The following is a 26,926-nucleotide window of genomic DNA, read 5'->3' as shown; positions in this document are numbered from 1 at the left end:
TGCAACGCTTGAACCTGAAAATATCTACACATTGGGATTATGAGACAATAATCTAAAAAACAGAAAAGAAAGTCAACTCCTCATGTGAAGTGTCCTGAGACAGCTTTATTTGTGATGTATTGATGATGTCTAATTATAAAAAAGTGAGAGGTCAGCTTCATCAGGTGAAATTGTAAAACCACAGCAGAGAGAAGAGCAGGGCACAGTGACAGTCACACGGTTTCAATCCTAGCTGTTAAGTTTCCATTTCCCAGCAGGTGAATGACGTGGTAAACTGATCTGAATTTCACAACCAAGACAAACACGATATCAGGACTTACAAAACACAAACGCTGTAAAGCAATAAAAATCAAATCAGATCATAACGCCTGAATACTCCCTCTGGACTCTGCCTGACATCTCTGGATATTATTCTCATTTTGTTTTTATTATTACATCTCAAGTTCATAAAGTTGTGACTCGGTTCACAATGTTGATAACAGATTCAAATAGTTTGCAAATAATTCTAAGCCTATATATAGATAAAAATAGTGCAAAGACAACATATCAAATGTTAAATCTGAAAAAATGTTAATGAAAAACATGACTCTGTTGTGGAGATCACTGCATTGAAAACAGACATGACCGTAGTGGAAGTCACTGCATTAAAAAAAGACATGACCGTAGTGTAGATCACTGCATTAAAAACAGACATGACTGTAGTGGAAGTCACTGCATTAAAAGCAGACATGACTCTGTAGTGGAAATCACTGCATTAAAAACAGACATGACTCTGTAGTGGAAGTCACTGCATTAAAAACAGACATGACTCTGTAGTGGAAGTCACTGCTTTGAAAACAGACATGACTCTGTAGTGGAAGCCACTGCATCAAAAACAGACATGACTCTGTAGTGGAAGCCACTGCATCAAAAACAGACATGACTCTGTAGTGGAAGTCACTGCATGGGCTAAAATCACTTTAAAAACCATTGCTTGTGAACACAGTTCATCACTGCATCCACAAATTCAGGTTCAAACTGAACCGTGCAAAGAGGAAACCATATGTAAAAATGATCCAGAAACAACAGAGACTTCTCTGGACCTGAGCCCGTTTAAGATGGACTGGGTGGAAGTGGAAAACTGTCCTGTGGTCTGATGAATCAAAATCTGACATTCTTTTTCAAAATCATGGACACTGTGTCCTCAGCTCTAAAGAGGAGAGGGACCACCCAGCTTGTTATCAGCTCACAGTTCAAAGGTTTATATATATATATATATACATATATATGTATATATATATATTCAGGTTTAAGAGCAACATATGCTGCCATCCAGACAATGTCTTCTTCAGGAAGACGTTACATATTTCAGCAAGACAATGATAAACCACATTCTGCACGTATTACAACAGCATGGCTCTGTAGTAGAAGAGTCCAGGGGCTGAACTGTCCTGCCTGCAGTCCTGACCTGTCCCCCATTGAAAACATTTGGAGCATCATGAAACAAAAAACATGACAAAGGAGACCCTGAACTGTTGAGCAGCCGAAATCCTCTATCAGACAAGAACGGGACAACAATTCACTTTAAAGTCCAGAAACTGATCTCCTGGATTCACCAACGTTTACAGAGTGTTGTTCAAAGAAGAGGTGATGTAAGATAAGCATAAAGCAGTAAAATCAGCCAAACTTCTCTTTGGTTCAGTGTTTATTCATGTCAAAATAAAAACAGGAAAGGGAACAGACACTGAGTGAAATAATTCTGACTTAAATAAGAAACTATAGAAATAAAAAACAAGACGATGAATCCGACCAAACTTTACTTTTGTTTGTGGTTTGTGTCCAGGTTCATCCCTGGCTCTGCAAGCATATTGCACATTTATTCATTTAGGGGCTGAACTACTCTGCGTTTCAACAGTTCCAGAGGCACCATGAAAGGGTTGAGGGGTGGACAGACCCCCGTAATTTCTGTGTCCTGATTGGATGGGGTGTTGCTCGCAGATGATTGGCTCTCAGCTTTGTGCGGCTGCTGTGTGACCTCCTCGCTTTGCTTGTCAGCTGGTTCGGCAGCATTCTGCTGAGCGTTTGGTGTTCCCGTGTCCGGACCAGCCGGTGAGTCGGTCCGAGGAGGGAGTCTATCCTGCAGGTCTTTGGCCATCTTTGAGTGCGAGGAGGAGGAGAGACTCTGATACACCTGAAGACAAGAGGAGGAGGTATGACTTATTTATGTTTGTTCTCTTTGATTAAACACAACCTGTCCTTCCTGATACATCAGGAATTGGTTCTGCATGTTTCGCAATTATTAGAATTTCCACAATCAACAGTTGGGAAAGGTACCAAAATAACCGATCCGTATCGTCCTTTCTTGGGTGCCCTTCTGTTGGGTACCAAGCGTAACTATCTGACCATGAAGGGTGGAGCTACACACACTGTAGTCGGTTGATTGAGAGGGTTATATCTCTCATAACCTGAAGTCATCTGATCTGTAAAATGATGTAACTTACATAATTATGACCCACTTTTATACAGTTTACGTTTTATTCCTATCAGGGGATTCTTTCATGTGTTACACAGGTGTTTGTTTCATCTTTTCAGGAAACAATCGTGTTATAAAATGTCAGCTGAGCAGTGAGAGTGTCGCAGAGACGGATGCAAAGAGAGAGGGAGATCACACAAGAAGAAACATTTCCTTTAACCTGAATTTATTTCATAATTAACACAGCTTACCTGCAGCTAGCGACTTCTTCAGTTCACTGTAGCACCATGCAAGGAAATTCTTTTAACAAATAACTGTACTGGACACAATTTCAAAATAAAAGCATTTTGTGAAAACAAGGGATGTCAAAGTTAAGAACTTACTCTAACACATTTTTTGTTTGAATTTTATGTCACGTGGAACAAACATCATGTAGACTTATTTCTTTCAGCTAACAGGGAGGTGTTTTAAGTTTAAAGCATGTTTCAAAGTGAATCAGCTGACTGAAGGTATTGCTCACAGTGGAGACGCTCAGCTGGCGGCTGCAGCTGATTGACTGGTCCCCACGAGCGCTTTTTTTCTCCGCCGCCGGACTGATTCTGACCGTTGCGCTCCCGGCTGATACCTGACCACGTTCATATGCTTCTTTTTCTGTATAAGAACAAGTAGATAAAAAACTGGACACTGTGAGTATGAAATATGTTTCTGTTCAGTTCCCTTGTTGAAGTCTGAGCCTTCACTTTTATGACTGTATGTCCGCGGAGATCACAAGTCTGCTCCTCACATTGATATTCAGCGTGTTTCATGTTTTGAACACCTCAATATGATCCGTAAATATTCAATACCGTCAGTTATATACATTGTATTTTAAAGGACAATTTGATTCAGGGGAAAAAAACGCAATTGGCATAGTTTTTGACATGGAGAACTTTTACTTTTTTTTTTAATGATTAATTGATAATTGATCGTTAACATTTCCAAAGATCGATCACAGAAAATACTTGAAATTTACATCCGTAGTGAAAACAAGGTGTGTCTCACCACAGAAACCAACGGATCAGGCTTTTGCTTTGAAAGGCATACATTTCGTGCTTGTGACAAGAACAAACCTGATAAAGCCCTCTATTTAACATTTTCTGCAGATTTTGGCAGAGCTCGAGCACAGTTCATGGAACCAATCTGCAAGCTTTCCGTTCTCTAGACTTTTAGCATGTGGGACGGACATGAGACACGTGTTGGATGTACTGCTTACGCCGGCAGTCATCTCTGTGAACATGAGGCTGAATTTAAAAATCAAGCCTTCCTGGAGTTGATGCACAACCAACACACTTCCTGTAAAATGAGCCAGATCAGAGTTTACTGAACCAAACTAGACCGCTTGGAGCCATATTTACCTTATATGAGCACCATTTAAGTCTACATTTGTAGAATATATGTCATTTCAGTCTAGTTAGACACCCCTTTGTTTTACCTGGTTCAGGTGTTTACTCAGCTTGCTGCAGTCCAGGTGTGGAAGCTCCTCTGGGAGAGACATCAGAAGATCCAGCATGATGGCGCCCTCTGGTGGACAAAGGACAGATTCATTTTAAGGCAGAGAGAGGGAAACGTAGCAGAAACAAAGACAGAGTAACATCAGGGATCCAGTTTTCTAGGGGCTCATAAATGATTGTCTTCAAAACATTGTCCATCATATTTGTCTAAAGAACCCCCAGCGGGGGTCTGTGACTCACCCATGGGGGTGAGGTGACACTCCTCGTCAGGCTTCAGGATGACGCTCAGGTATTTGTAGATCCTCTCAAAGTCAACCACACATTTAACCCCCAACACCCTGGGACTGTCCTTGGTTGCGTACTTGCTGGTGCGACCGAACCGGGCACAGATGGTGGCAGCCGGGCTTGAGAGAGGGAGGGGTGTGGGCAGGGGGGGACTGGTGAGTGGGGTTTGTTGCTCTGAGGGTTTGTGGGTAATCTGACCCCCTGAAGCGGGTGTGATGGGTCCAGTAATGGGGGTACCAGAAGTCGTCTGTGAGCCCGAATGGGGTGGAGCGACAGCAGCCGTCTGACATGACGGGGCTCCAGGTTCGGTTCCAGGTTGTGTCTGGGGTGGAGAGACTTTGCTGTTTGGGACTCGAACCACTTGTGGTGGAGCAGGAAGTCTTTTGACGGGGCCAGGACTCACACCTGAAGAGGAAAACATTAATCCGGTAAGATGATTCTGAGAATGGAGTCTTTCTTTGGAGAAAAGGTCAGCTTTGTACCTGGTGCAGGTGCTGATCGAGGCATCGGCCTGAAGGGGACCGTGCGACCTGCGGGTCTGCTTTGATCTGTGTTTGGGGCCTGGACTTTTGGGGGGTCAGAGTTCCTCAGAGTGCGGGGCTCTGTGGACGACACGATCAGCATCTGAAAAACACAGAGTGTGAATAAAAAGACAAGGTATAACTAAATCCATCTGAATGGATAGACGTGGAGTTTGTTACCACCTGAGCGAAGGCCGTGTTGATCGTCTCCTCGAGGGTTCCCGCCACAGAAGAAGCCATGTGAGTCCACAACTCCACCGGCTTTTTGACCCTCCTCTCCTCCCGTTTCCTCCTCCTGTACCTATAGCTCACAGTGGAGATCACTCTGTCCTTCAGAGAGTCCACCATAGACTGGATCTGACAGAGAAGCAAACAGGTCATAACGATGGACAATCATGGAGTTACCTGTATTCAGTGTCTAGCTGTTTGTAAAGCTCCAGTCAGGAGTTTTTACCAGATTAAGAAACAGATTAAAATGTATTGTAACACCTCTATATGAACTACAAAAGCAAATAAAACTAACATCAGACTTCCACCAGATCCGTGTCCGGTCCGGCTCTGTGCCCTCTCATCCGTCAACACCCGACGGAGAGCTGGAGTCATGTGACCTAGGTTTTCCCGCAGTAATTACTGAATCAAGGGCTGTTTCCGAAACCGCCTACTGTCCTAGCAGTACGTACTGATTTGGCCAAAATTCAGTATGTATTAAGAAGTATGTGAACAAGAGCAAAATCTGCAGTATGACAAAACTCCCCGGATGTCTACTGATTCGGGAAAATTTCACAGTATGCATCGGACCAGTCTGCCTCTGCAACAAAGATCGAACAGAACAGTCAGACTACATACTAAATTCAAAAGCAGTATGTAGTAGGCAATACCTACTGCCTACTACATTAGTAAGTAGTATGTAGCAGGCCGTTTCGGAAACAGCCAAGGATTCTCCTCCTCCTCTCCTCATCCATGTTGTCTTTCAGGACCTCTGAAAGCCTCTGACCTGTTGACTCCAGGCCTGGCTCCGCTCATCATGACGGTAAGTTTTTGTAGTTAAGTGAAATACGATCTGAGTGTTTTATTCTGAAAATTAACCGGATGTTTTCATTTTGTTTTGGTGCCTGACTTCCTGTCCCGCTCCATCTGCTCTGTTGAGATTGATGCGTCGTGCTCCGGCATCCGGCCGATATAGAAGCCGAAACGGAGCGGATCCAGTGGAAGTTAACACATTGACTGGAATAGAAACCTAACAGATCCGGTGCTGTGATGGATCAGAGACAGACCAGACACGGATCAGGTGGAATTTGGGCGTAAGAGCATAAAGTTACATTATTTGTAACTTTGTCATGTCGCCTCTGGACACGGCCCTGTGTGCTTAAACCAGCAGTGTCAAAAACCAGATAATATGAAGAGATAATAATCTCTCTGTGTGTTAATGTAGCATTTTAGATATGAAGTTAGGAGATTGTGTAAATACAGTTGTGGTTGTGGATATTCAATAGTCCCCGCAAACTATTCATCAATTATTCGGACAGTCCCTGCAGACATGAGGAGAGAGACCACTTTACTGAAAGTGCAAAGTTGTTGTAGATGTATTAACGGTGGCCCTGAAGGCCAATAGTAATACGAATTTCACAGAACAAAAATAAATTTCACAAAACACAAAGTGTTGAAGTATTGCGCTATCAAATCATGCTTCTCTTCCATCCTGGTAAACACTTTTCAAAATTTCGCGCTGGCTCTGCTATTACAGTATCCAGTATAAACAGGACATTATAAATGATTGATGACAGACTTGGGTTTAGCCAATCACAAACAAGTACCATGGTCCTACCCTTTCCAGTTTTGTGAAATTTATGTTGTGATCTGAAATATATTTGTGTTCTGTGAAATGCATTTGTGTTCTGTGAAATATATTATTGTTCTGTGAAATGTATTTGTGTTCTGTGAAATTTATTTGTTCTGTGAAATTTATTTTTGTTCTGGGAAATGTATGTGTTCTGAGAAATATATATTTTTGTTCTGTGAAATTGATTTATGTTCTGTGAAATGTATTTTTGTTCTGTGAAATGTATTTGTGTTCTGTGAAATATATTTTTGTTATGTGAAATTGATTTGTGTTCTGTGAAATATATTTTTGTTCTGTGAAATTGATTTGTGTTCTGTGAAATGAATGTGCTCTGTGAAATGTATGTGTTCTGAGAAATGTCTTTGTGTTTTGTGAAATATATTTTTGTTCTGTGAAATGTATTTGTGTTCTGAGAAATGTAATTGTGTTCTGTGAAATGTATTTGTGTTCTGAGAAATGTAATTGTGTTCTGTGAAATGTATTTGTGTTCTGTGTAATTTATTTATGTTCTGTGAAATTTATGTGTTCTGTGAAATATATTTTTGTTCTGTGAAATATATTTTTGTTCTGTGAAATGTATTTGTGTTCAGTGAAATGTATTCATGTTCTGTGAAATGTATTTGTGTTCTGTGAAATATATTTTTGTTCTGTGAAATGTATTTGTGTTCTGTGAAATGTATTTGTGTTGTGTGAAATGTATTTGTGTTGTGTGAAATGTATTTTCGTTCTGTGAAATATATTTTGCGCTTTTGAAATATTTATTAAGACTGACCTTCGGGGCCACCGTACATGTTAGTTCGATATGTTATAGTAATGGATATGATCTTTATATTCTACTTCTACCAACAAACAACATATATTTTAAAGATGAGATAATTGTCACATGAACTCGTCGACTTTTTTTTTCCTGTTATTATTAAACGATTATTCGAATATTCATTCACTCATCCATAGTTTATCCGGTCTTTAATGACAGTCTTCATCTCATAAGTAAGAAGTAAATAATCTTTATTTGAATATGTTTAAATGTAACATTTTTATTAAATATAAATATTTGAAAAGGTCCTTTACCTCTGTAACAGACCGGGTTTTGACGTGTCCCTTCAGCGCCGAGTAGTCGGGGTCTCCGGGCTCCATGCCGCTCCCGCTCAGCTTCTTCAGTCCGGTCAGCAGCCTCCTCAGCTCGCCTCTCTGCCACTTACCGGACCGCATCAGATTCGTTTGAAGCGAGGTCCGCTCCGGTTTGGATCGTTTGCGAGGAGGGGGCTTCATTTTGGTGATCGAACAGGCCGAGAGTTACAGAAACCGGACAAAACTGGACTGAGATATTACCGACACACACCCCGACGTTAACGTTACCCCCTCACGGGAACCGGTCTTCAATTCAATGGATTTTAAACTGGTTATTTTAACGGTGAACTCAAAGAGTCTGAACGAGACCAAACAACCAAAACAAAACGCGCCGCTGACGACAACTTAACTACATCCGGGGCGAGACTTTCACAATAAAAGCATGAAAGCGACAAAAAAGTCAACGTGGGGAATTATTTGCATTTTGATAATAGATTGAAAATGTATTTGAATTAGTTGGTTGTTATGGTTAATTATTTTAGTTGTTGATAAATGTTTTGACTCGTTATTTTTAATTTCTGTTAAGTTTCACTTTCTAATATGAGCCATAGAATTTTTTGAAAAAGAAAACTTAACCCACCTATAATCATTGGGGTCAATTGGACACCATTCGATGTTTAACGTCTCTGAATTAATGAATAACATAAATGTTTTGGCTTCATATTTCCTGACTTGTCCTAAGTTAATGGGGACAACTGGGAAAATGTTAAATTAATATGTTAAAATGTTACAATTTCCTGTAAAAAAGAAAAATACGCATCAGTGTTCCTTGAGGTCAATGTAACCCCAGGCTGTTTTAGCTGTATATAACATAAGAAATATCAACATTTTACACACATTTGTTTTAGTTGTTCTAGGTGATATTGAGGTCACTATAACCAAGGACACTTCCTCATGTGACTACAGGAGCTGGGAAATATAGTGAAATATAGCGTTGAAATATAGTATTTCCAGCCAACATGTCTCTAAAGACATTCAATGATGCGTCCTGTGTCATACGTTTTGATAACATAGAAACAAGGCAGGGCCGACGAGAGCTTGGCAAACTCAAAGCAGTTTGATGTTCTGTTTTATAATAAAGTCCTTCTAAATGCTTTAAATTGTGTTTATGATTGAAATATATTTTATTTAAAGGGCTATTTAGGTAGTCAAAAAAGAAACATAAAGTACCTGACACATACACCTAGGTAACAATCAGTTTCTGGGGTTTTAAATTGCTGGGGTCAAATTGACCCCAAGGATAGAAGATGTTAGTAAATTTGAGACTAACAGGGGGGTTAAAACATCCTGTTACCAGAGAGTCTGAACTCAGGGCAGATAAGTTTTCACGTTCTGCGCATGCTTAGCAGAGGCGGAAGCGCTCTGTGCATCAGGCGTCCAGTGTAGTTTCAGTGCTCCAGTCTCTGACACACAGACATGGTCTGTCCTCGTTAGCCGCTGTGTGTGTGAGTGTGTGTCTGTTTGTGTGTGTTCGTGTTGGACGTTCATCTGGCTGGTATCGTCGCCGTAATATTTGGAACAGCCCGACTACAATGGTGAGTTGCTGCTTCCGATTTAAAACAAGGCAGGAGCTAGCTGCTAGGCTAATGCTAGCAAGGTGTATCATTTCAGGAAGTCCACCTGCGCTCCCTTCACCTGGCCTCCGTCAGCAGGAAGGCTAGCATGAGAGCTAACAGGCCGGGAGACAGGACCAGGTGTGGACCAGGTGTGTGTCCTCGTGAGGCTGTCTTTAGGTCTGTGTGAGCTGTTTTTAGATGACATTCAGGAGCTGACGGCTAACTGAGTGTGACAGGTGGCTTTAATAGAACACCTGAGTGAAGAGCCTCCTCCTCCTCCTCCGCCTCCTCTCAGGTAACGAGCTGAGCCCCAGGTGTTAGCCTGTGTCAACAAGGGAGGAGACAGCTAGCTCACTGTTCTCCAGGTGTGCTTTAATAGCAACAGAGAGCTTCAATACCTGGATTAATTAGTTATTATTACATTAAAGTTAGTGTTTGGAGAAGGACTACTTTCTTTGATTATCATTAAAATGTGAGTTGTGACTTAAAGTAAAGGTGCACTTATAAAAGTCATAACTCCAAAAGGTCAACTTTCATACATTGTGTTATTTGTGACATGCAAAGTGAAATATTTGAAGCGTGTTTGGTTTTATTTTTGATTGTTTTGGCTCATAGCTCACAAAAATCAACAATCAGGTGTCTGAAATGATTGCATTATTTTCTAAGATCAATCAAAAAGAGGATTGAAATGCAGAAATGTTCGACTTCTGCAAAGTATATCCACCTTTACCTTGAATAACTGCATCAGTGTGGCATGGCACAGTGTTATTGAAGCCTTCAGCGTCTGCCTCAAGTTTGTGAATCATGAAGTGCTCTAAAGTCTCTAAAGTCTCCTGATAGACGCTGTGTTGACTTTGGATTTGATGAAACACAGAGGACCAACACCAGCAGACGACACAGCGCCCTAAACCATCACAGACTGCAGGAACTTCACTCTGGACTTCAAACACATTGGATTCTACTTCTCCCTGCTCTTCGTCCAGACTCTAGGATCTTGATTTACAAAAGAAATGCTGAACTTTCTTTCATGTTAGCCCAGGTCAGACTCTTCTGATGCTGTCTCTGGTTCAGGAGAGTCTTTTTATGCAGGGTGTGACAGTCTCTTTCCTGAAGACGTCTGTGCGTGAGGTCTCTTGATGCACCGACTTATGAAGCTCTCCAAAGGTCTTCCTTCAATGTTTCTTGACAATCCTTTTAAGGATCATCCCTGTCGCTTGTGCACCTTTTCCTCTTCCAGTCAACTTTCCATTCATCTGCTTGGATCCAGCACTTTGTTAACAGCCGGCCTTTTCTCCAAAATCCTCTGCGGCTCAAGGGCGTAGGGGACGCGAGGTACGTGGGGTACATGTCCCATACGTCCCCTGCACTTTTCTATACTCTGAATCGAGTTTGACAGCCGTTCAACTCATTTCAACAAGTTTCAGTTTGTTTTTCCAAGTTCTCCTGAATGCACCTTGAGTAGGCTGAACGGAGCACTCTTGCTCCATCTTTCTTTATTGTCACAGCAGAAAGGCACGCTCCAGCTGTTGCTTCTACCTAGTACCACCACAAATGGTCATAAAATATTCTCCACAATGCAGGAATTAAGTATAAGATGCTCAAAATGATTACCTCTGCCTCAACGTGTTTAAAATAACCATAAAGTGTCAGTATCAGGGGTTAAAAAGGAGATGTCCTTGGCCTAGCTGTTTAAGCACGCCCCATGTACAGAGGCTGCAGTCCTTGAAGCAGCAGCCATGACGCTCTCTCTTCAGCTGTCCTATCAATAAAGGCAAAAAATGCCAAAGACATTTTTTTTTAAGAATAATAATCGAAACAAGATAAAAAAAAATACCCTTTTGCGCTAAAATCTTAACAACCTGAACAATTTGTCCCCCTCACTTCACTCTTCTGAGGCTTTTCATTGAGTGGGTCCATGATCGTCTTCTGGACTATTATCACGTCAGCAGTCTTCCCTATGATCGGGGTTGCTTGTACTCAACTAGACCAAGAGATACACACTATTTATTCTATATCAATCAATCAATCAATCAATCATCAATCAATCTTTATTTATGCAGCACATTTCATATAAAACAAATGCATTCAAAGTGCTTCACAGCGATTGAAAACAAGAAAGAAGCAAAATCAAAGTAAAATAATGGCAAGAAATATTAAAAACTAAAAAATAATTTTAAAATAGAGACTAATGCACACCCACAACAATAAAGTATGTGATTGAAATAAGTTAAAGCGTCAAATTGATATTAAGAATATAAATATTAAAATAAATTAATAAAAAAGGTAACTATAAGAGTTGACTATACAATAAATGCCAAAAATACCAATAAAACTGAGTAGAGAAATAAAAAATAAAAGTTACAATTAATAAAATATTTTTTAAAAAAAACATTAAAACCAATATAAAACATTATAGTAATAAAATTGTTCAATCCTATATTAAATCCGGCTGTACCATAGTCGAGGAGCAATTCATGATGATTATCTCCAATCAGATACATTATTCTCATATTTTGAGAATGTTACTTTCTTTTCTTTTTTGAGCTGTTGGCCATAGTTATCAAAATTTAGCTAAAAAAGCTTTTGAAACATCTTTGTTTGCATGTCAAGAGTCCAGAATATGTCACATTTCTGAAATAAATAAATGTTAAATAAATGTTGAATATTGAGCTTTTCTACATATTCTGATTAGTTTAGATGCTCCTTGTGTCCAAAAGAATGAAAATATCACTGAAGTTCTTTGAGTTTGCACCGACAGATTAGTGTGTAATCTGAAACGGCAACAGGAAGCTGGATTATTTTATTACACTTTAATGTGTAGAAGAACAAAAAGCTGTTAAACATTCAGATGTGTGTTAAACCAGAAAAGGAGCTTGAACTGTGTTACTGATGTCAGTGTCACATGATCTGCTGTCACATGTCACTGCTGTGTTTGCTGTCCACATATAATCTGAGAATGTGTGACAGGAGAACAGCAGTTCACACATCAGAGTGTGTTCTCTGCACTAGATAAATATGAGTGTTGTAAATAGCTGCTCAGACAGTATTTATATCCTGCTGCAGTAAATCCAACAGGAAGCAAACCTCCTTCACTGTGTCTCTGTCACACACTCACACACCGAGCAGCTCTGCTAACACACACATGTAAGTACAGAACGCTGTAGATGAATGTTGTGTTGTTAGATCCTTCCTGCAGTGTGTCTTTGTATGTGAAGGAGATCAACCTGTACATGTAGAGTCAGTGTGTTTGATCCTCTAGCTGCAGGACACGACATCTGTGTGTGTGTATGTGTGGGAATATCACACCAAACCTCATCATGAAATCATTTGAGACCAAGCATCGTGAATTTGGGACACCAGCGTTCGTCTGTTGATTCATTTCACTTCAAAAGTCAAATGTTTGCTCGTTAAGGAGAGTTTTTGTTTATTTCTGTCATTTTTCACGACACTGAAAGAGAAGAGTTTAAGAAGACATCACATGATTTGTTGTGGGTTTTTGTGTATAAAGGCATAATTGTTCAAATCGTTCCAGATTTTTCGCGTCAGAAGCGACATTTTTTTTTTATTTGTTTATTTATTTTATTGCAAAACGGTGCACAGACAGAGTTTTAGACAGCAGCAGAAATTAGCATAAAAAAGATAGACATAAAAACAAAACAAAAAAATAATATAAAAAAGAATAATAAAACAAATAAATACAAAATAAAGATAAATTAACTAATAATAATAATAATAATAATAAAACAAATACATGCAAAATAAAAATAAAACAAATTAATAATAATAATAATACTATTAATAAAAATAGTTCAAATATATACAAAATAACAATAAAATAAAAAAGCAATCAATCCTTTGTATCTTCATCATCATCATCCTCAAGTTAGAGACAAATGAATGGTATGCATTAATAGAAACAAGCGGTAGCATTGCAACAACAATAACAGCAGAGAGCCCCCTGGCAGCCAGACCATAATTCACTGCCTCATCCAGGAGCGATATTTGATATCAATATTTGCAGCTGTAATGCAGCGATCCATTGCAGGGTGGTGTTATAGCGATGGTCTGATCTTTGTTTTTTAAGGGCCGATATTGATTGTTAGCGGCTTATTAGGCCAATAAATGATATTGCAATTTGCATTCACATTAAGAATGAGAAACTTTTTGTCACAATTATGACTTTTTAATATAACAAGACTTTGTTTAAATGTCTTTAACAAATATTTACTCCAAACTGAAAATTCAACACCACTGATAAATTTGCCAAAAATATTAGTTCATAGTTCATCAAATATTCGTTTTGTTGACAACCTTTTTTCCGTTGAGTAATACATATGTATGTGTATATATATATATATATTCTTTTTTTTTTAAGCTACCAGTATCTAATGTTGGTTTTAGCTGTTTCTTTTTTCTGATCTTTCCATGATAGCCAATTAAAAAAAAATGTGTATGTAAAAATTAAACAGACAAACATTTTAAAGATTTTATTTCAAAAACTTGCTCTTAAATATGAAAATTATCTGAATGATCACGCTGGTGGTTTGATATGAATGTATATTCTGTCTGGCTTGACAAAATGAGACATGATGAATTAAATGAATGAATTAAATCTGGTTATTGATTCATGAAGAAAGAGTCTTTAGATTCACTCATAATCAAAATAATTGGACACTTCCATTAGAGCTGCAAGCACTGATTATTTTTAACCTGTTGACTACATTTTTTTAATTGATCGATTAGTTTCGTTTTGCTAGATTTCTTAAATGACGTCCTTCAAATTGGATCACAACCCAAAGAAAGTCCGCTCACTGTCACAGAGGAGGAACGTAAAAAGAAAATACTCATGAAAATGAAGGGCAAGGAGATATGTTTGGATATGCCGGAGGAGAATTAGGGCCACTGAAAAAAAGAAAATTGGAAGTTAGACCAGTAAAAAAAAAAAGAAAGAAAAATCTGACATTTTTTCAATTCTGACTTTAAACTAAGTATTCTAGAACTCAAGAATTTAGAATTCTAGAATTCAGACTGCATTCTAAAAATATCAGAATTCTAGAATCCTCTTCTGTAGGTTATTAATTCTAAGAAGTTGGTTCCTTATTGTTCCAGCTGTATTCTCACAGGTTTGTTATCACAGAACTCTGTAAAGTTCCTGACTCTGTGGCCGCGCTGAAGACTTCATTTATCCAAACCACAGCTGGTGTTATCTTTGAGTAACATTACAACAGCTCCTCAAACAGAGAGCAGTGAACAGGCAGAAGTCATAGGATCAAACCGTCACAGAAGTTCAACAAGATATTCCCATGACCGTATGAGAGCAGGACGGTGTGTTGACTGACACAATCTCTAATTACAATGAGAACACGGGAGGAGACTGTGAACATCAGGCCACTTGAAATATGTTGGAGAGTAAAATGAGTTTGGTGTGATATCCTCCGCTGCACAGTTTGTATTTATTGAACATACTTTAGAATCTAAGTTTTGAAACGCTCTCACATCGTTACAGAAAGTATTCCAAAGATAAAGAAATAGAAAATTCTGATTGCTTTAAAGCCACCAGACTCCACTGACAACTAGACTAATGTAACGTCTTTGTGTACTGTACGAGAACTAGGGCTGTCAACGAATATTCTAAATTCGAATATATATTCGAATATTTAAAAAAAACGGAGATTCGATTGTGAAAATTAATATTCGACTGTGGAAAAAAAAACACATCAGCGGCTGCTTTGCGAGTGGGCGCACTGCATGACAGTTCAGGGGCAGGTCACAGGAGTCACACATGCACAGCGTGAAGCAGACGGCAGAGAGAAATCCTTCCGTCCCCCGATCCTCAGTGCGCTCTGAACGCGTCTTTTCCTCCGCTGGGAACATAGTGAATAAAAAGAGATCGGGCCTCTTCACACGTGGACTGTCTTGTGTTTTTGGCAAATAACCTGTCAGGCCTAAGACCCTACAGACAGTGGACTAAAAGAGCCCGACAATCAGTGACACTGGGATAAAATGCAGTTTTTCCTCCTTTTTTTATACACGCGCCAAGAATGTAAGTGGACTACTTGTTCGTTTTTAACTTCAATTAATGTTAATAATATTTGCTTCAATCACTGAATGAAGCCTGCCTATATTAGGGACAAGAGTCGGGACCTTTAATTGCTCGCACAAGCCTTGTTCAGCACTCACTCAGCACATTGCGCACAGAGAGGGGAGGGGGGCGAGCGAGCGAGAGGTCAACAGTCTTAAAAGTGTTACGTATAGACAATTAGGTCCTTTACTTGTTTTGTAAGTGTAGGTATGTTTTAGGCATGTTAAATCTGAAATAAAAATACATATACAAGTAGTTATGTCTCCTTGTATCAGTTTGTCCACCTGTTATTGACATAATGCGCAAATATAGATATTCGAATGGTTCGAACCTATGGGATTTTTTAGAGCGAATATTCAAATGTCATTTTGGAGCAATTTTGACAGCCCTAACGAGAACACAGATAAAACTAACTTAACAAGCTGATTAAACTCGCGAACCAACACGCTTTACCCAGCAGTGCTAGCGCGACCTTGCCCTCACAACAACAACGATGGCGGACAACAGCAGCTTGTCTCCTCGGCCGACCACTGCTTTGCCTCAGAATCCATTAGCCTCTTTTATTTTTTCGCTGCAGGACAATGGCGGAAACATGTTTGGTTTGTGTTTTTGATCACGCCAACCCCTCCCCTTGCCCCTGACATAATCGGTTCACGGTTCAAGACCAGCAAAGAGTTGGAGCCGCTCTGGAACCGGTTTTCCCGGCCGGGAGCCGGTTCACTCACAGTCGAAACATGAAAAACGGTTCGCAATTGAGCTCCGGCTCCGAACCGGCCCTGAAACTGCCTCGGTCGAAAAGGGGTATCAGATAACCGGTCGCCTGCTTCCGACCCCGCTACGATCTCTGTTTACTTTTCCACAGCGATTCAGAGCGTGTTATGTTCATCTACAGCTGATACATGTTGCTGTTTATCATACAGACATGATTACATGAAGAATAGAGAGGAGGAGAGGAAATACACGGCCGATGAGCAGGGATCCAGGAAGTGCTGGAAACACGGGAAACACAATGCCGCCAAGCGGTTCAATCACAGAGCTTGCAGTCTGCGTCGATTCTACGTGTAGTTACATTTTGGAGGAGGTGCGCGTCAGCTACATGCATAGGCCTCTTCGTAGGTACGGGAGCTACGCAGACCTGCTGTAGATTTGACAAAGAAGTATGAATCAGCTTTTAGCCTAACGGTTAAGTCGTGCATCCATCCAGCCTGCGGCCCCTTGCCCTAGTTTATTTCCCCCATTCTCTCTCCCAGTTTCCAGCTCTATCCACTGTCCTCTCCTCTCTGAATAAAGGTGTAAAAGCCCCAAAAATATAGATATAAAAAAAGCTAACTTAACAAGGCAGCGGTAGACCGACAACTTTCGAGTCCTGTGAGCTTAAACTCCTGTGTTTGTCAGTGTAGTCTGGTGTTTGTAGAGAGTGATATAACAGCAGTTTATTCTCTCTCTGCAAGGATCCTTTCTGTAATGTTGTCAGACACTTAGATCAACAACCTGAGCCTGTCAGGGACAAAAAAACGAGCTTAAAATAAACAAATTCTATTAAAACTTCTTCATACTCTTCATTGACCTGCTCGCTGTGTTTTCTTCAGATGCGTTTCATGCTGCTGTTCAGTCGGCAGGGAAAGCTGCGCCTGCAGAAGTGGTACACGGCAACCGCCGAGCGAGACAAGAAGAAGATGGTGAGGGAGCTGATGCAGATCGTCCTGGCTCGCAAACCAAAGATGTGCAGCTTCCTGGAGTGGAGGGACCTCAAGATCGTCTATAAACGGTAAAAACACTGAATCAGGAAGTTTGATTTATTTAGGACAAACTGTAAGGAGCTGTTTCAACCTGAGCACCTCATCACTGCCTCGGCCTGTTGCAGCAGTTGTTGGATCAATGAGAGAACTATAATGAGACAGCAACCAATAAAGGTGCTTTTCAACTGCAGGAGCTTTCTTCAGGAACTAGGGACCTTTCGAGAAGTTCTGTGTGTTTTGACAGCAAGAACCAGGGTCTCAATTTAGTTAACCTCCTCTTGAAAGGTTCCTGCTCGGGGGGGGGAGTACTTTCCAAAGGTCTAGGAACTCTGAGGGGCGGGGCCTGCATTGCTGAATGTTTCTGATTGGTAGAGTACCCTCAGTGTATTTATTTCCCCTCCGTACACAATAACATCACACACACCTGTGATTCACTTGGTTCAATAACTCCTGAACATTGGTCTTCTCTGAGCCTTATTTTGAGCCAGTTTTTATTCAAATGTCCAAATATCATCATCATCAGATATTTAATTAAAGCCACAAGCGGCGATGAACGGGCCCTCGCACACCCGCAGCCGCCGCCTACGCGAGCCACTGCCACATGTAAACCGCCGCCTGATATTTGCCACCACATGATGCGAAAGCAAGATCTGAGAGTATATACTGGCTTAGGTGGCGCGATCATCTAAAGACGTTTGTGAGGGATGCATCCTGAAAGTCTACAGTTAACAGGATCGCTCTTTAAACTGAAACACCGGTCCATCTCTGACATGGCTTTTAAAATCTGTCTTCTTGCTTTAAGTCGAGCGTTTCAGGCGTTTTGAATCCTCTTTGTCTCTAGAGCTCGTCTCCTTCCAAGTGTTGATTCAGTAAATCCATCTGAAATAAAGCACGATCAAAAACAGCACGAGGAATCTCCTTCATGCTAACAGGCTAACCGTGGTGTCACACATAGCCTTTGTCTCTCTCTTACTGTCCTCTACTGGTCTGGCGGTGTAGAGCAATTTATTTTTATTTTCTCCGTACGTCACTGGTCTGACTACATAATCTCAACAATAGGCCACAGAAACCTTTAGTTCTTGGAAGAGAAGTTCCTGGGACTAACAGTTCCTGGTACTTCTGTTGTGGTTGAAAAGCACCTTTTGTTGTGGAACTGGCCAGTGAACCAGAACAGAAGCTAAGTTATGAACCTCTGCAGACGGGGTAAGCTCTGCTACATTTAACTTATTTCAAGAAACCCTAACGCAGATGTCGCTGTAAGTGTACACATTTCAGAGGTTAACTTTGCTGTCCTTCACTTTGAATTCAGGTCTGAAATGATTTCCCCCTGAAGATGTTAAAGCAGCAGATTCTTTCAGCATTTCTTTAATTCTCACTCAGAGCAGTGTGTGTGTGTGTGTGTGTGTGTGTGTGTGTGTGTGTGTGTGTGTGTGTGTGTGTGTGTGTGTGTGTGTGTGTGTGTGTGTGTGTGTGTGTGTGTGTGTGTGTGTGTGTGTGTGTGTGTGTGTGTGTGTGTGTGTGTGTGTGTGTGTGTGTGTGTGTGTGTGGGAGAGAAAGCCTGTGGGCGCTGAGCAGAGTTAGATTTTATGTGGGAGGAAAGGGAGAGACCCAGCTTTCCTCCCTCATTGATCTTACTACACACACACACACACATACTCACACACACTCTCACACACAGGGCTCATTACTGCCAGCAGAATGCAGAGGTGGACAAGCAGCACAAAGGAGAATCAGCCTGTGTGTGTACATGTCTTTGTGTGCGTTGTGTGCATTGTTTCTTTGTGTGTGGGTGTGTGGGTGGTGATCACTGAGGGATTTCCTGCAGAGGAGATGAACCGAGGGAACTCTGCATCGTAAAAGAAGCTTTGCTGCTCGTCACCAACCTCCTGTTCAACCCTTATAAGGATACGTTTTATTGATTGAAATCGACAGATTAGGATTAAGATGAATTGATAAAAGCTGCATCGGACCATTACTTCATTAACATGAAATTAAAAAGCAACACACCTCAAAGTTAATCAAATAATCTGAAGTTGGGAACCTAATATATGGCATCAAAGACATTCTGGAATCTGAAATTTGGCAGTTTTTCCTGCTGACACCTGATTGGTCGATACTACATGGACTACAGAGAGAGACCCGAACTCTTCTCAGACTAAAATCCAGACCCTGAGATACAGATTCACTAGCCAAGCGGCAACCTCTGGCTGCGAGAATTGAAGCCAATGGGCAAGTGTTAAAAACTGCAGTTCATCGAGAATCCGCTTGAGGCTGGCTCCGGAAGAACCGGAAACCACATACACACCAAGTGCTGGGGGGGAATTTTTGTCATTACACAGAAATTTTAAAGATATTAAGATTACGAGTTTTCCATCATGAGAGGCACAGCTGACTAGACTGACTGGTGCGAACGCATAGCTGTTGGCTAGGAGGCTCAAAGCCCACCTCTTTACATCACACTCGCTCAACAGAAGTTAGGTTGAGTTCAGCATTTCCAATATGGCTCCCACCGACGATTGGCCTCAAAACTGTGCTTCAGAAACAGATGGGTGACACCACGGATACTATGTCCATTATTTATAGTCTGTGGTTGTAGCTGAAAGTAAAAAGCTTTGTCAGGTCTGTCCTCATGAGGAGAAGAAAACTACTTTTACAATGTTTGTTTGTTGAATGGAGGTGGGATCCATCATTTCTGATGCAAGTCAGGAAATCTAAACACTGATTGTCTTTAGTGACACAGCATCAAGCAGATTTGTGTCTCAGTGTAAATGTTTGATCTAGAACAGTTTTTTTGTCTCATCATTCAAAGGGAGGTGCTTCAGATCAGCTCTTACAGTAATAAATGTTCACGTGTTGTGTGTGTGTATTTTTCAGGTACGCCAGCCTGTATTTCTGTTGTGCGATCGAGGAGCAGGACAACGAGCTGATCACTCTAGAGGTGATCCATCGCTTTGTGGAGCTGCTGGATAAATACTTTGGCAGCGTGAGTTTCTCCTCATGTTCTGTTTGGAGTGTGGAGGGCGGTTCTGAGGCATAATTCACTTCCCTGTTTGTACCTGTGTGCAGGTGTGTGAGCTGGACATCATCTTTAACTTTGAGAAAGCCTACTTCATACTCGACGAGTTCCTGATGGGAGGAGAGATCCAGGACACGTCCAAGAAGAGCGTCCTCAAAGCCATCGAACAAGCAGACCTGCTGCAGGAGGTGAGTGAACCAGACACTGACGCACTAAAGGTGCATTTCGACAAACGTGTTCCGGGATCTTTTAGTCCCCAATACTACTTTCCACAGAACTAAAAGGTTCCTGTGCCCCCATTGTTGTCTCTGTTTTGACGCGGGCTGAACTCCAGGGTAAATTGTGCAAATCAGGCCAGTGACGTATGGAGAGAAAAAAAAGTAAATGCACTACACCACCAGACCAGTAGAGGGCAGTAAAATGAAGACGAATGCCATCCATGCTGTTTTAGATGGTGCTATATTTCATCACAGATGGATTCACTGAATCAACACGTGAGAGGAGATAAGCGCGAGTAGCAAAGACGTTTCAACACGGCTTTAAAATCCTTTTGAACTCAAAAAGCCGTGGCAGAGATTGGACGGTGCTTTGGTTTAAACAGCGACCCTGTTAACTGGAGACTCTCAGCCGGATGCATCCATCACAAACGTCTTTAGACAATCATTAAATATCTGATGAGGATATTTTGAAATCTTAATAAAAACTAAACTAGTTAGCATTCCCAGGAACTCCCTCTGTGTTTCAACAGCTGTGTAAACTCCACAAACACTGACACGTTCAGCTGAAGGTCTCCAGTTTACAGGGTCACTTTTAAAACCTTAACACCGGGAGAGACGCATTCATGGTGGGTCTAGAGAAGACTACTGTTACAAGCTGCTAAATCAAGAGAATCACAGCTTCTTCTTTTGAAAAGTACACACACATACAAAAAAGATAGAACAAATAAAAACTAATGAAAGAAAGAGAACTCAAGTGAATCGCAGGCCACCAAAAGCCACGGGACCTTTGAAAACTTAACTACCCCTGAACTAAATTTAGACCCTGGGTCCACCGGTCAAAACGCATTTAGTTCTGGGGTAAAGTTGCTCCGGTCAGAAAACGCCTAAAAGTTCTTACCCAGTTAGTACCAGGAACTTCTTTTCAATGAACTAGATGCAGCGCGTTGGTAGTGCAGTGTTAAGAGCCATAAAGATTTAAAACTTACCTTAAACTAGAAAAATCTCTTCAATGCTTTGTCTGTTTGGATGTCCTGAGCTGGTCTCTTTAACCCTTTACACATTTGTGTCCCCTGCATCGTGCTACAATGAGGTACAGCTGTCACTATGCCTTTGTGCTTACAAACTTAACACCACAAGGGTGTGATATCTGGAGGAGATATCTGGGTCCCAGTGTGTGATTTCATATTGCATCAAGGTGTAACAGAGGCGTAAAAACTGTGCCTTAGAGCTCCTGTAAGGAACTTTTGGTTTGTATGAATTTTGGCACCCCCTGTGGACAAATCCGACATTGCTGATTTTGTTCAAAATGAATTCAGGCTGCAGCAAAGTGCGAACGCTCTTCCTTCTTTAAGTGCCACCAATTTCTGTATTACATGGCGCTGTTCGCTGCGTGTGCACGACAGTCTTTTCGATGTGTCGTGTTTGGTACAGAGAGAGTCCTCAGGTTAGATTCCCTGAGCTGTGGCTGTGGTGACTCATGCAGCCTCTCTAAATCTTGACTGACTGTGTGTGTGTGTGTGTGTGTGTGTGTGTGTGTGTGTGTGTGTGTGTGTGTGTGTGTGTGTGTGTGTGTGTGTGTGTGTGTGTGTGTGTGTGTGTGTGTGTGTGTGTGTGTGTGTGTGTGTGTGTGTGTGTGTGTGTGTGTGTGTGTGTTTCTCTTCACAGGAGGACGAGTCCCCCCGCAGTGTGCTGGAGGAGATGGGTTTGGCGTAGCTCCCAGCAGCGACAGGTTTCTGACAGACTGTGGACACTGAGGGGGCGGGGCCAGACGAGAGGGGGAATAACAGGACTGGATCTGGACTCACAGGGCTGGTTCTGCATCTCTGTTGGCTGAAGGGGAAGAGACTCAGTTAAGAACAGAAGATCCTTACACTGACAAGCCCTTTAGCTCTCTCTCTGTGTGTGTGTGTGTGTGTGTGTGTGTGTGTGTGTGTGTGTGTGTGTGTGTGTGTGTGTGTGTGTGTGTGTGTGTGTGTGTGTGTGTGTGTGTGTGTGTGTGTGTGTGTGTGTGTGTGTGCGTGTGCACGCCTGTGTGCATGTGTGTGTATGTGTGGTCTGAGCATGAGGGGTTGTGTGTTTTTAAAGGGTGAGTCCAGCGTTGCTTTTCAGACAGATAAAGGAGAATCAGGAGGTGGATCAGGTCTTGGAGTGGACGGGGACCTGCTCGGGGATCTGGGGACAAACTGTCTGACGTCATTCTATATTTATTTCTATTTCTGCGCGTTGAACGAAGAGACGAAAGTGACCACACGTTTATCTGTCTCTGGTCACAAATATTTAGAGACAGCTCACAGATAGATAGTTTCATATTTAATAACGTAATACTGCATCTGTCGGGGACTATTTCCAGCGGCGGATGGATCCACATCAGACTGTGATACACACATATAATCAGCATCCAGTTCGATGAATGTTTGAGGCTTTCAACATGACTTTTGATAAGAAAGATCTCGAATATCAGCCGAATATGAAATGAAATAATGTATATATAAGCTGTTTTCATTGATGCCATCAATCCTATTGGTTATGTATGTGATGATCAGGAACAAACACTACGTGTCAATACATCCATATCAGAACACTCTCTTTTGTGTAAATCCAGCTTCAAGTTCTCCAAGTTATCTGCAATAATGTCCTGAACTATATACGCTGATATCAGGTCCTGAGTGCACACCCACTATCAAGTCTCATCAGTGCGTGAGCTGCATTGAAAGACGCTGATGGATTCAGATAGATAACCTCAATCCAAGTTACTCCTGCACTTGATTTTTAAAGAGCTGGACACGCTCAAGCAGTTATTTTTACGACCTTTACATCTTTCGTTCAGTTATTTGAGAAATGACCTCCAAACATCAGTCGAATGCAAAGTACTTCAATAATCAATTCTATTATCAGACCTGAGATGCGATGAAGACGTGACAGTAACCAATAGGATTGAAGGTCCTGACTGTGACACGAGACTGGAGTCTGTTTTGGAGCTCCTCTCTCTTCATGTTGTTTTTAATCCTGCCTTCTTCCTCTCGATATCGTCACACTTATTTAAACTGCACTTCCTGTTTTGAGACTTCTCCTAAAGGCACGGCTGTCCTCTTTGATTTACTCCAGGTGTCGAGCAATGAACCAAAGTCTTTCGAGGTTTGTCATCACCGCCTGTGATAACGTGTTTCTGCGTGAGGACTAAGGTGAATCTGTTTTATGAGTCACATCCTGCTGAAGCTCTGAAACACTGACAGGGATGTTCGGAGAGTTTAGTCCTCCTGGTATGACTTGTTGTACTCCTGAATGTTTGGCACATACTGATGTTTGAGGTCTTAATGAGATAAACTGTGAAGCACCAATAGAGGAAAGAAACCAATCACATGTGAATGCTCTTCCTTCGTGTGTCTCTTAAAGTGCTTTACTGGAACAGTCATGAGCCTGTGGGAAGTTTTGAATGTATCAGTCGGAGGTTTGGTGGTTTATACCTCAACTGTGAGTGTTTGGTTTGGTCCTCTTCCGCCTGCCTTCTGTTTGTCTTTTAGATCAGCTTGCAATCGCACAAATCATCACAGCTTTGTTCACCACTGTTCACTGTTATTTGCAAGAAATGTGCATGAAACGTTATGAAGTTCTAGTTGAGATTCTCCAGACATGACGTCCTGAATTTACATTTAAGATGGCCTAATCAAACTGTGTTTAAAAAATTTGAGATTTAAAATTGTCAACACAAGGGACCCAAATCCAGATTTCCTGCAGAAGTTGCTTTTGCTTGGACTTAAGCTTGAAATGATGTAAAAGTGCATTTAAAAAACGAGCATTTGAAAGTGGTTTCTTGTCGTCTTGTTTGCTTGGGTTTCGTTCGAACCGATGTAAAACAAAAGTCCACACAAAGACCAAGATAAACCCAAATTTAGATTATTCAGGAGTTCAGTTTTCTTTGACTTTAGTTTAAATTATATAAAGATATATAGATTGGAAACAGTCTGACCGAACGGCATTTGAAAGTTGTTTCTTGTCATCTTGCTTGAGTTTTTGTTCAAATCGGAAAAAAACAAAACTCAGAGCAAAGACGAGAACAAACCCAAATCCAGATTATTCGCAAGAAGTGAATTTTCTTTGACTTTGAATACTCTGAATGTGGATTAGAGTTAAAATCCTCCTGACAAACTGGAATTGGGCGTACCAAACTCCATTTATAAAACAATAGTGTTACAGTTTTCAACTCTAAGAACAGAATGGCCCCAAATCCAGTTGAATTTTCTTTGCCTTAAGCTTAAAATCATGTAAAGTGTATTTGCATTATGCATTTTAAAAAACAATCATTTCAAAGTAGTTTCTCGTCATCTTGCTTGGGTTTTGTTAAAACCTACATAAAAATGTCAATGAAAAGACCAGAATAAACCAAAATCCAGATTATGCATAAGAGTTGAATTTTCTCAGCCTTTTGCTGACAAATTAGGATTGGTCCAAACAAACTCCATTTAAAAACGACAACTAAAAGTAGAATGGACCCAAATCCAGTTAAATGTTTTTCTTTGAGTTAAGCTTAAAATGATGTTAAGAGTATCTGCGTTAAGATCAAAAACAGTCTAACTAGACTGCATTTACAAAACAAGCCTTTGAAAGTAGTTTCTTATCGTCTTGCTCAAGTTTCCTTCAAACCGAAACACAAAAGTGAAAAAACAGAATAAACCCAAATCCAGATTGTTCTTTGACTTGAATACTCTGAATGTGGATCAAAGTTAAGATTCTCCTGACGAATCCGAATTGGTAGAACCAATCCCCATTAAAAAAAACTGCATTTTAAGAGTTGTTTGCTTGTAGTCTTGCAAACAAATCAACATTATTCACTGTCGTTAATTCTGCCCATTTCAGCTCATTAAACAGAAAATATCATCACTGAATGTAGTTAACTCGTAACTAAACACCTGAAATCGTACAACCCTTTTCTCTGCAGCTGAATCAAACATGCATTTCTTTGTGAACAGTTGAAGGGACCTGCTGATCATGCTGCTCAGTCGTACACTCAGAGTTAATATCAGACGCTTGCAGCGGCGTCCTCAGATGATCTCTGAGTGAGTTTCTCTTGACAGGAGCTGAGCTGACTGCTGCTTTGAGTCCTCTGCTGAACTCGTCTGTTCTTACAGAAAGGTACAGGTACTTTGCTTTTTTGGTACAGAAAGCGATATATGCATAGAGGAGTTGAAGAAGTTTTACTGCTTTGCCGGAACCTCACCTTCATGGTACCTTCATATAAAAGTCAGTTTTGCTCCTTCCTGCTACATCTATAAACCAACACAGCAGGCTGCTTGTAAACACAGATACATTTAAGATTAAAGCACCAGGTATCTGACGAAGCTTAGTCTTCACACCACTGAGAGTGAATATTTATGTGACTTTGTGCCTCAAATCTCAGCACTAAGGCCTTTGTTACTAGTTTCTTATTCCTAATAGTTTGAATGATTAAAAGACTAATTCATATTTATTGTACAAAGTCAAGAGGTCTGCATCTTTATGTGTGAATTTATTCCCCTGGAAAAGGGGGCGTGGCCTTGGTGATTGGGGCTTGATGATGTCACAGTTCTGATGATTTAAAAGTCAGCTTGTAGAGGAATAGATGATGAGGAAGAGGCTGAGGACACGTTGAGGTACAATGGAGACGTAGACCTCAGGTTGGAGATGTTTGGACAGAATGTGAATCGGCTTTAGGGACATTTCTACGAGCACATTCAATATATATAGAAATAAATCTTTGTCTGTCGTCCATTTTTATGACACATCTCTAAGACAATGATGTTTGCTTCCTGTGACCCCAAAGTGCTTCAGTTTGCTTCAAACAGACTCCATGTGGGTTAACCAGGTTTGAAAAGGTCTAGAAAGACCCAAGTTCAGTTTATTTTTATTTACATTGGGCTTCTGGTTTCTAAACAGACGAGCGCTTTGTTTGAAGCACACTGACCCCCCTCTTGTTCTTTAGTTTGGGGCTGAAGGTTTATATCTCTGACCCCTGAATTACTGTATCTAATACTGTTTTCTTCTCTTCTTAAACTTTCTCTTTATTCAATCAGCTCATCAATAACTTACTCTATATAACAATGATTTTGTTCTGCATTTAATTCATGTAAAAGAAAATTGATTATAATTTAATATCTTAAGATTTTATGTTGCATTTAAAGGAAAGTAAGACTAAAGTGTGTGTCTGACAGAGCTGTAAATGGGCCCTATGAATCTGTGGGTAATGTTCTGCAGGCAACAGCTAAAGGGACTCAATGTGTGAATGTAATTTTATAAAGAAATAAAGCGTTTTAAGCTAAATTGAAAAGTGTGTTCAGATGTCTTCTCTCTGTCTCTGCTTTAATTTGAGAAAGTGAATCTACAGTCTGGAACCAGCAGGACAAAATGTCACAGTTTCTGCCAAGTTAATTAAAAAAATAGTTTTTTTAATCAAAAATATTAAAAAGCCACTTTTTATCCCCTAATTTAGATTTTTTTTAATCTCCTAAGACTTGGATCTAGAGATTAAGATTTTCCACTTCTTAAAGTCAGATTTAGCTGCTACCTCATCTCACTTTCGACTTCTTTCTGGTAGCACTTAATCCAGCCACTAGCAGTCTCCA

At 40.7% G+C, this 26,926-nt stretch overlaps 2 protein-coding genes and 1 long non-coding RNA gene across 4 annotated transcripts; 2 read left to right on the top strand and 1 right to left on the bottom strand.

Annotated features, from left to right (window-relative positions):
* Window positions 1-1,471: 1,471 nt before the first annotated feature.
* On the top strand, window positions 1,472-2,811 carry LOC117807602. The gene is made up of 2 exons (XR_004630011.1): window positions 1,472-2,189; window positions 2,572-2,811. It is a non-coding gene; the product is annotated as an uncharacterized LOC117807602 (long non-coding RNA).
* On the bottom strand, window positions 1,667-8,086 carry snapc2 (small nuclear RNA activating complex, polypeptide 2). 2 transcript variants are annotated; one of them, XR_004630010.1, is made up of 7 exons: window positions 7,660-8,086; window positions 4,932-5,105; window positions 4,710-4,851; window positions 4,183-4,632; window positions 3,924-4,012; window positions 2,704-3,103; window positions 1,667-2,170 (listed from the first exon to the last, which is right to left on the bottom strand). XR_004630010.1 is itself a non-coding variant. In XM_034676933.1 (6 exons), exons 1-6 carry the CDS (start codon window positions 7,858-7,860, stop codon window positions 1,856-1,858), a joined length of 1,371 nt encoding a protein of 456 aa, XP_034532824.1. In that variant the 5' UTR covers window positions 7,861-8,085; the 3' UTR covers window positions 1,667-1,855. The 2 variants fall into 2 exon arrangements, 1 of the variants encoding a protein (XP_034532824.1); XM_034676933.1 differs by lacking the exon at window positions 2,704-3,103 and having other exon boundaries at window positions 7,660-8,085.
* A 967-nt stretch (window positions 8,087-9,053) lies between these two features.
* Window positions 9,054-26,631, top strand: ap1s1 (adaptor related protein complex 1 subunit sigma 1). The gene is made up of 5 exons (XM_034676562.1): window positions 9,054-9,254; window positions 16,947-17,125; window positions 19,971-20,079; window positions 20,163-20,300; window positions 21,996-26,631. Exons 1-5 carry the CDS (start codon window positions 9,252-9,254, stop codon window positions 22,041-22,043), a joined length of 477 nt encoding a protein of 158 aa, XP_034532453.1. The 5' UTR covers window positions 9,054-9,251; the 3' UTR covers window positions 22,044-26,631.
* Window positions 26,632-26,926: the final 295 nt, after the last annotated feature.

Source organism: Notolabrus celidotus, chromosome 23, assembly GCF_009762535.1.
Source record: "Notolabrus celidotus isolate fNotCel1 chromosome 23, fNotCel1.pri, whole genome shotgun sequence".
In the NCBI taxonomy this organism is placed as follows: Eukaryota; Metazoa; Chordata; class Actinopteri; order Labriformes; family Labridae; genus Notolabrus; species Notolabrus celidotus.
Note: the sequence above shows the minus strand (reverse complement) of the source record. Positions and strands in the feature narration are given on the sequence as shown.

Excerpts from the sequence above, each read along its gene's own strand:
- snapc2 (XM_034676933.1), bottom strand. The coding sequence starts at position 7,860 with ATGAAGCCCCCTCCTCGCAAACGATCCAAACCGGAGCGGACCTCGCTT. Across the intron at positions 5,106-7,659 it reads AAACCCGGTCTGTTACAGAG|ATCCAGTCTATGGTGGACTC; the intron begins GTAAAGGACCTT and ends CTTCTCTGTCAG. Across the intron at positions 2,171-3,923 it reads TGAGTAAACACCTGAACCAG|GTGTATCAGAGTCTCTCCTC; the intron begins GTAAAACAAAGG and ends TCTTGTCTTCAG.
- ap1s1 (XM_034676562.1), top strand. Across the intron at positions 20,080-20,162 it reads TGGATAAATACTTTGGCAGC|GTGTGTGAGCTGGACATCAT; the intron begins GTGAGTTTCTCC and ends ACCTGTGTGCAG. Across the intron at positions 20,301-21,995 it reads AAGCAGACCTGCTGCAGGAG|GAGGACGAGTCCCCCCGCAG; the intron begins GTGAGTGAACCA and ends TTCTCTTCACAG.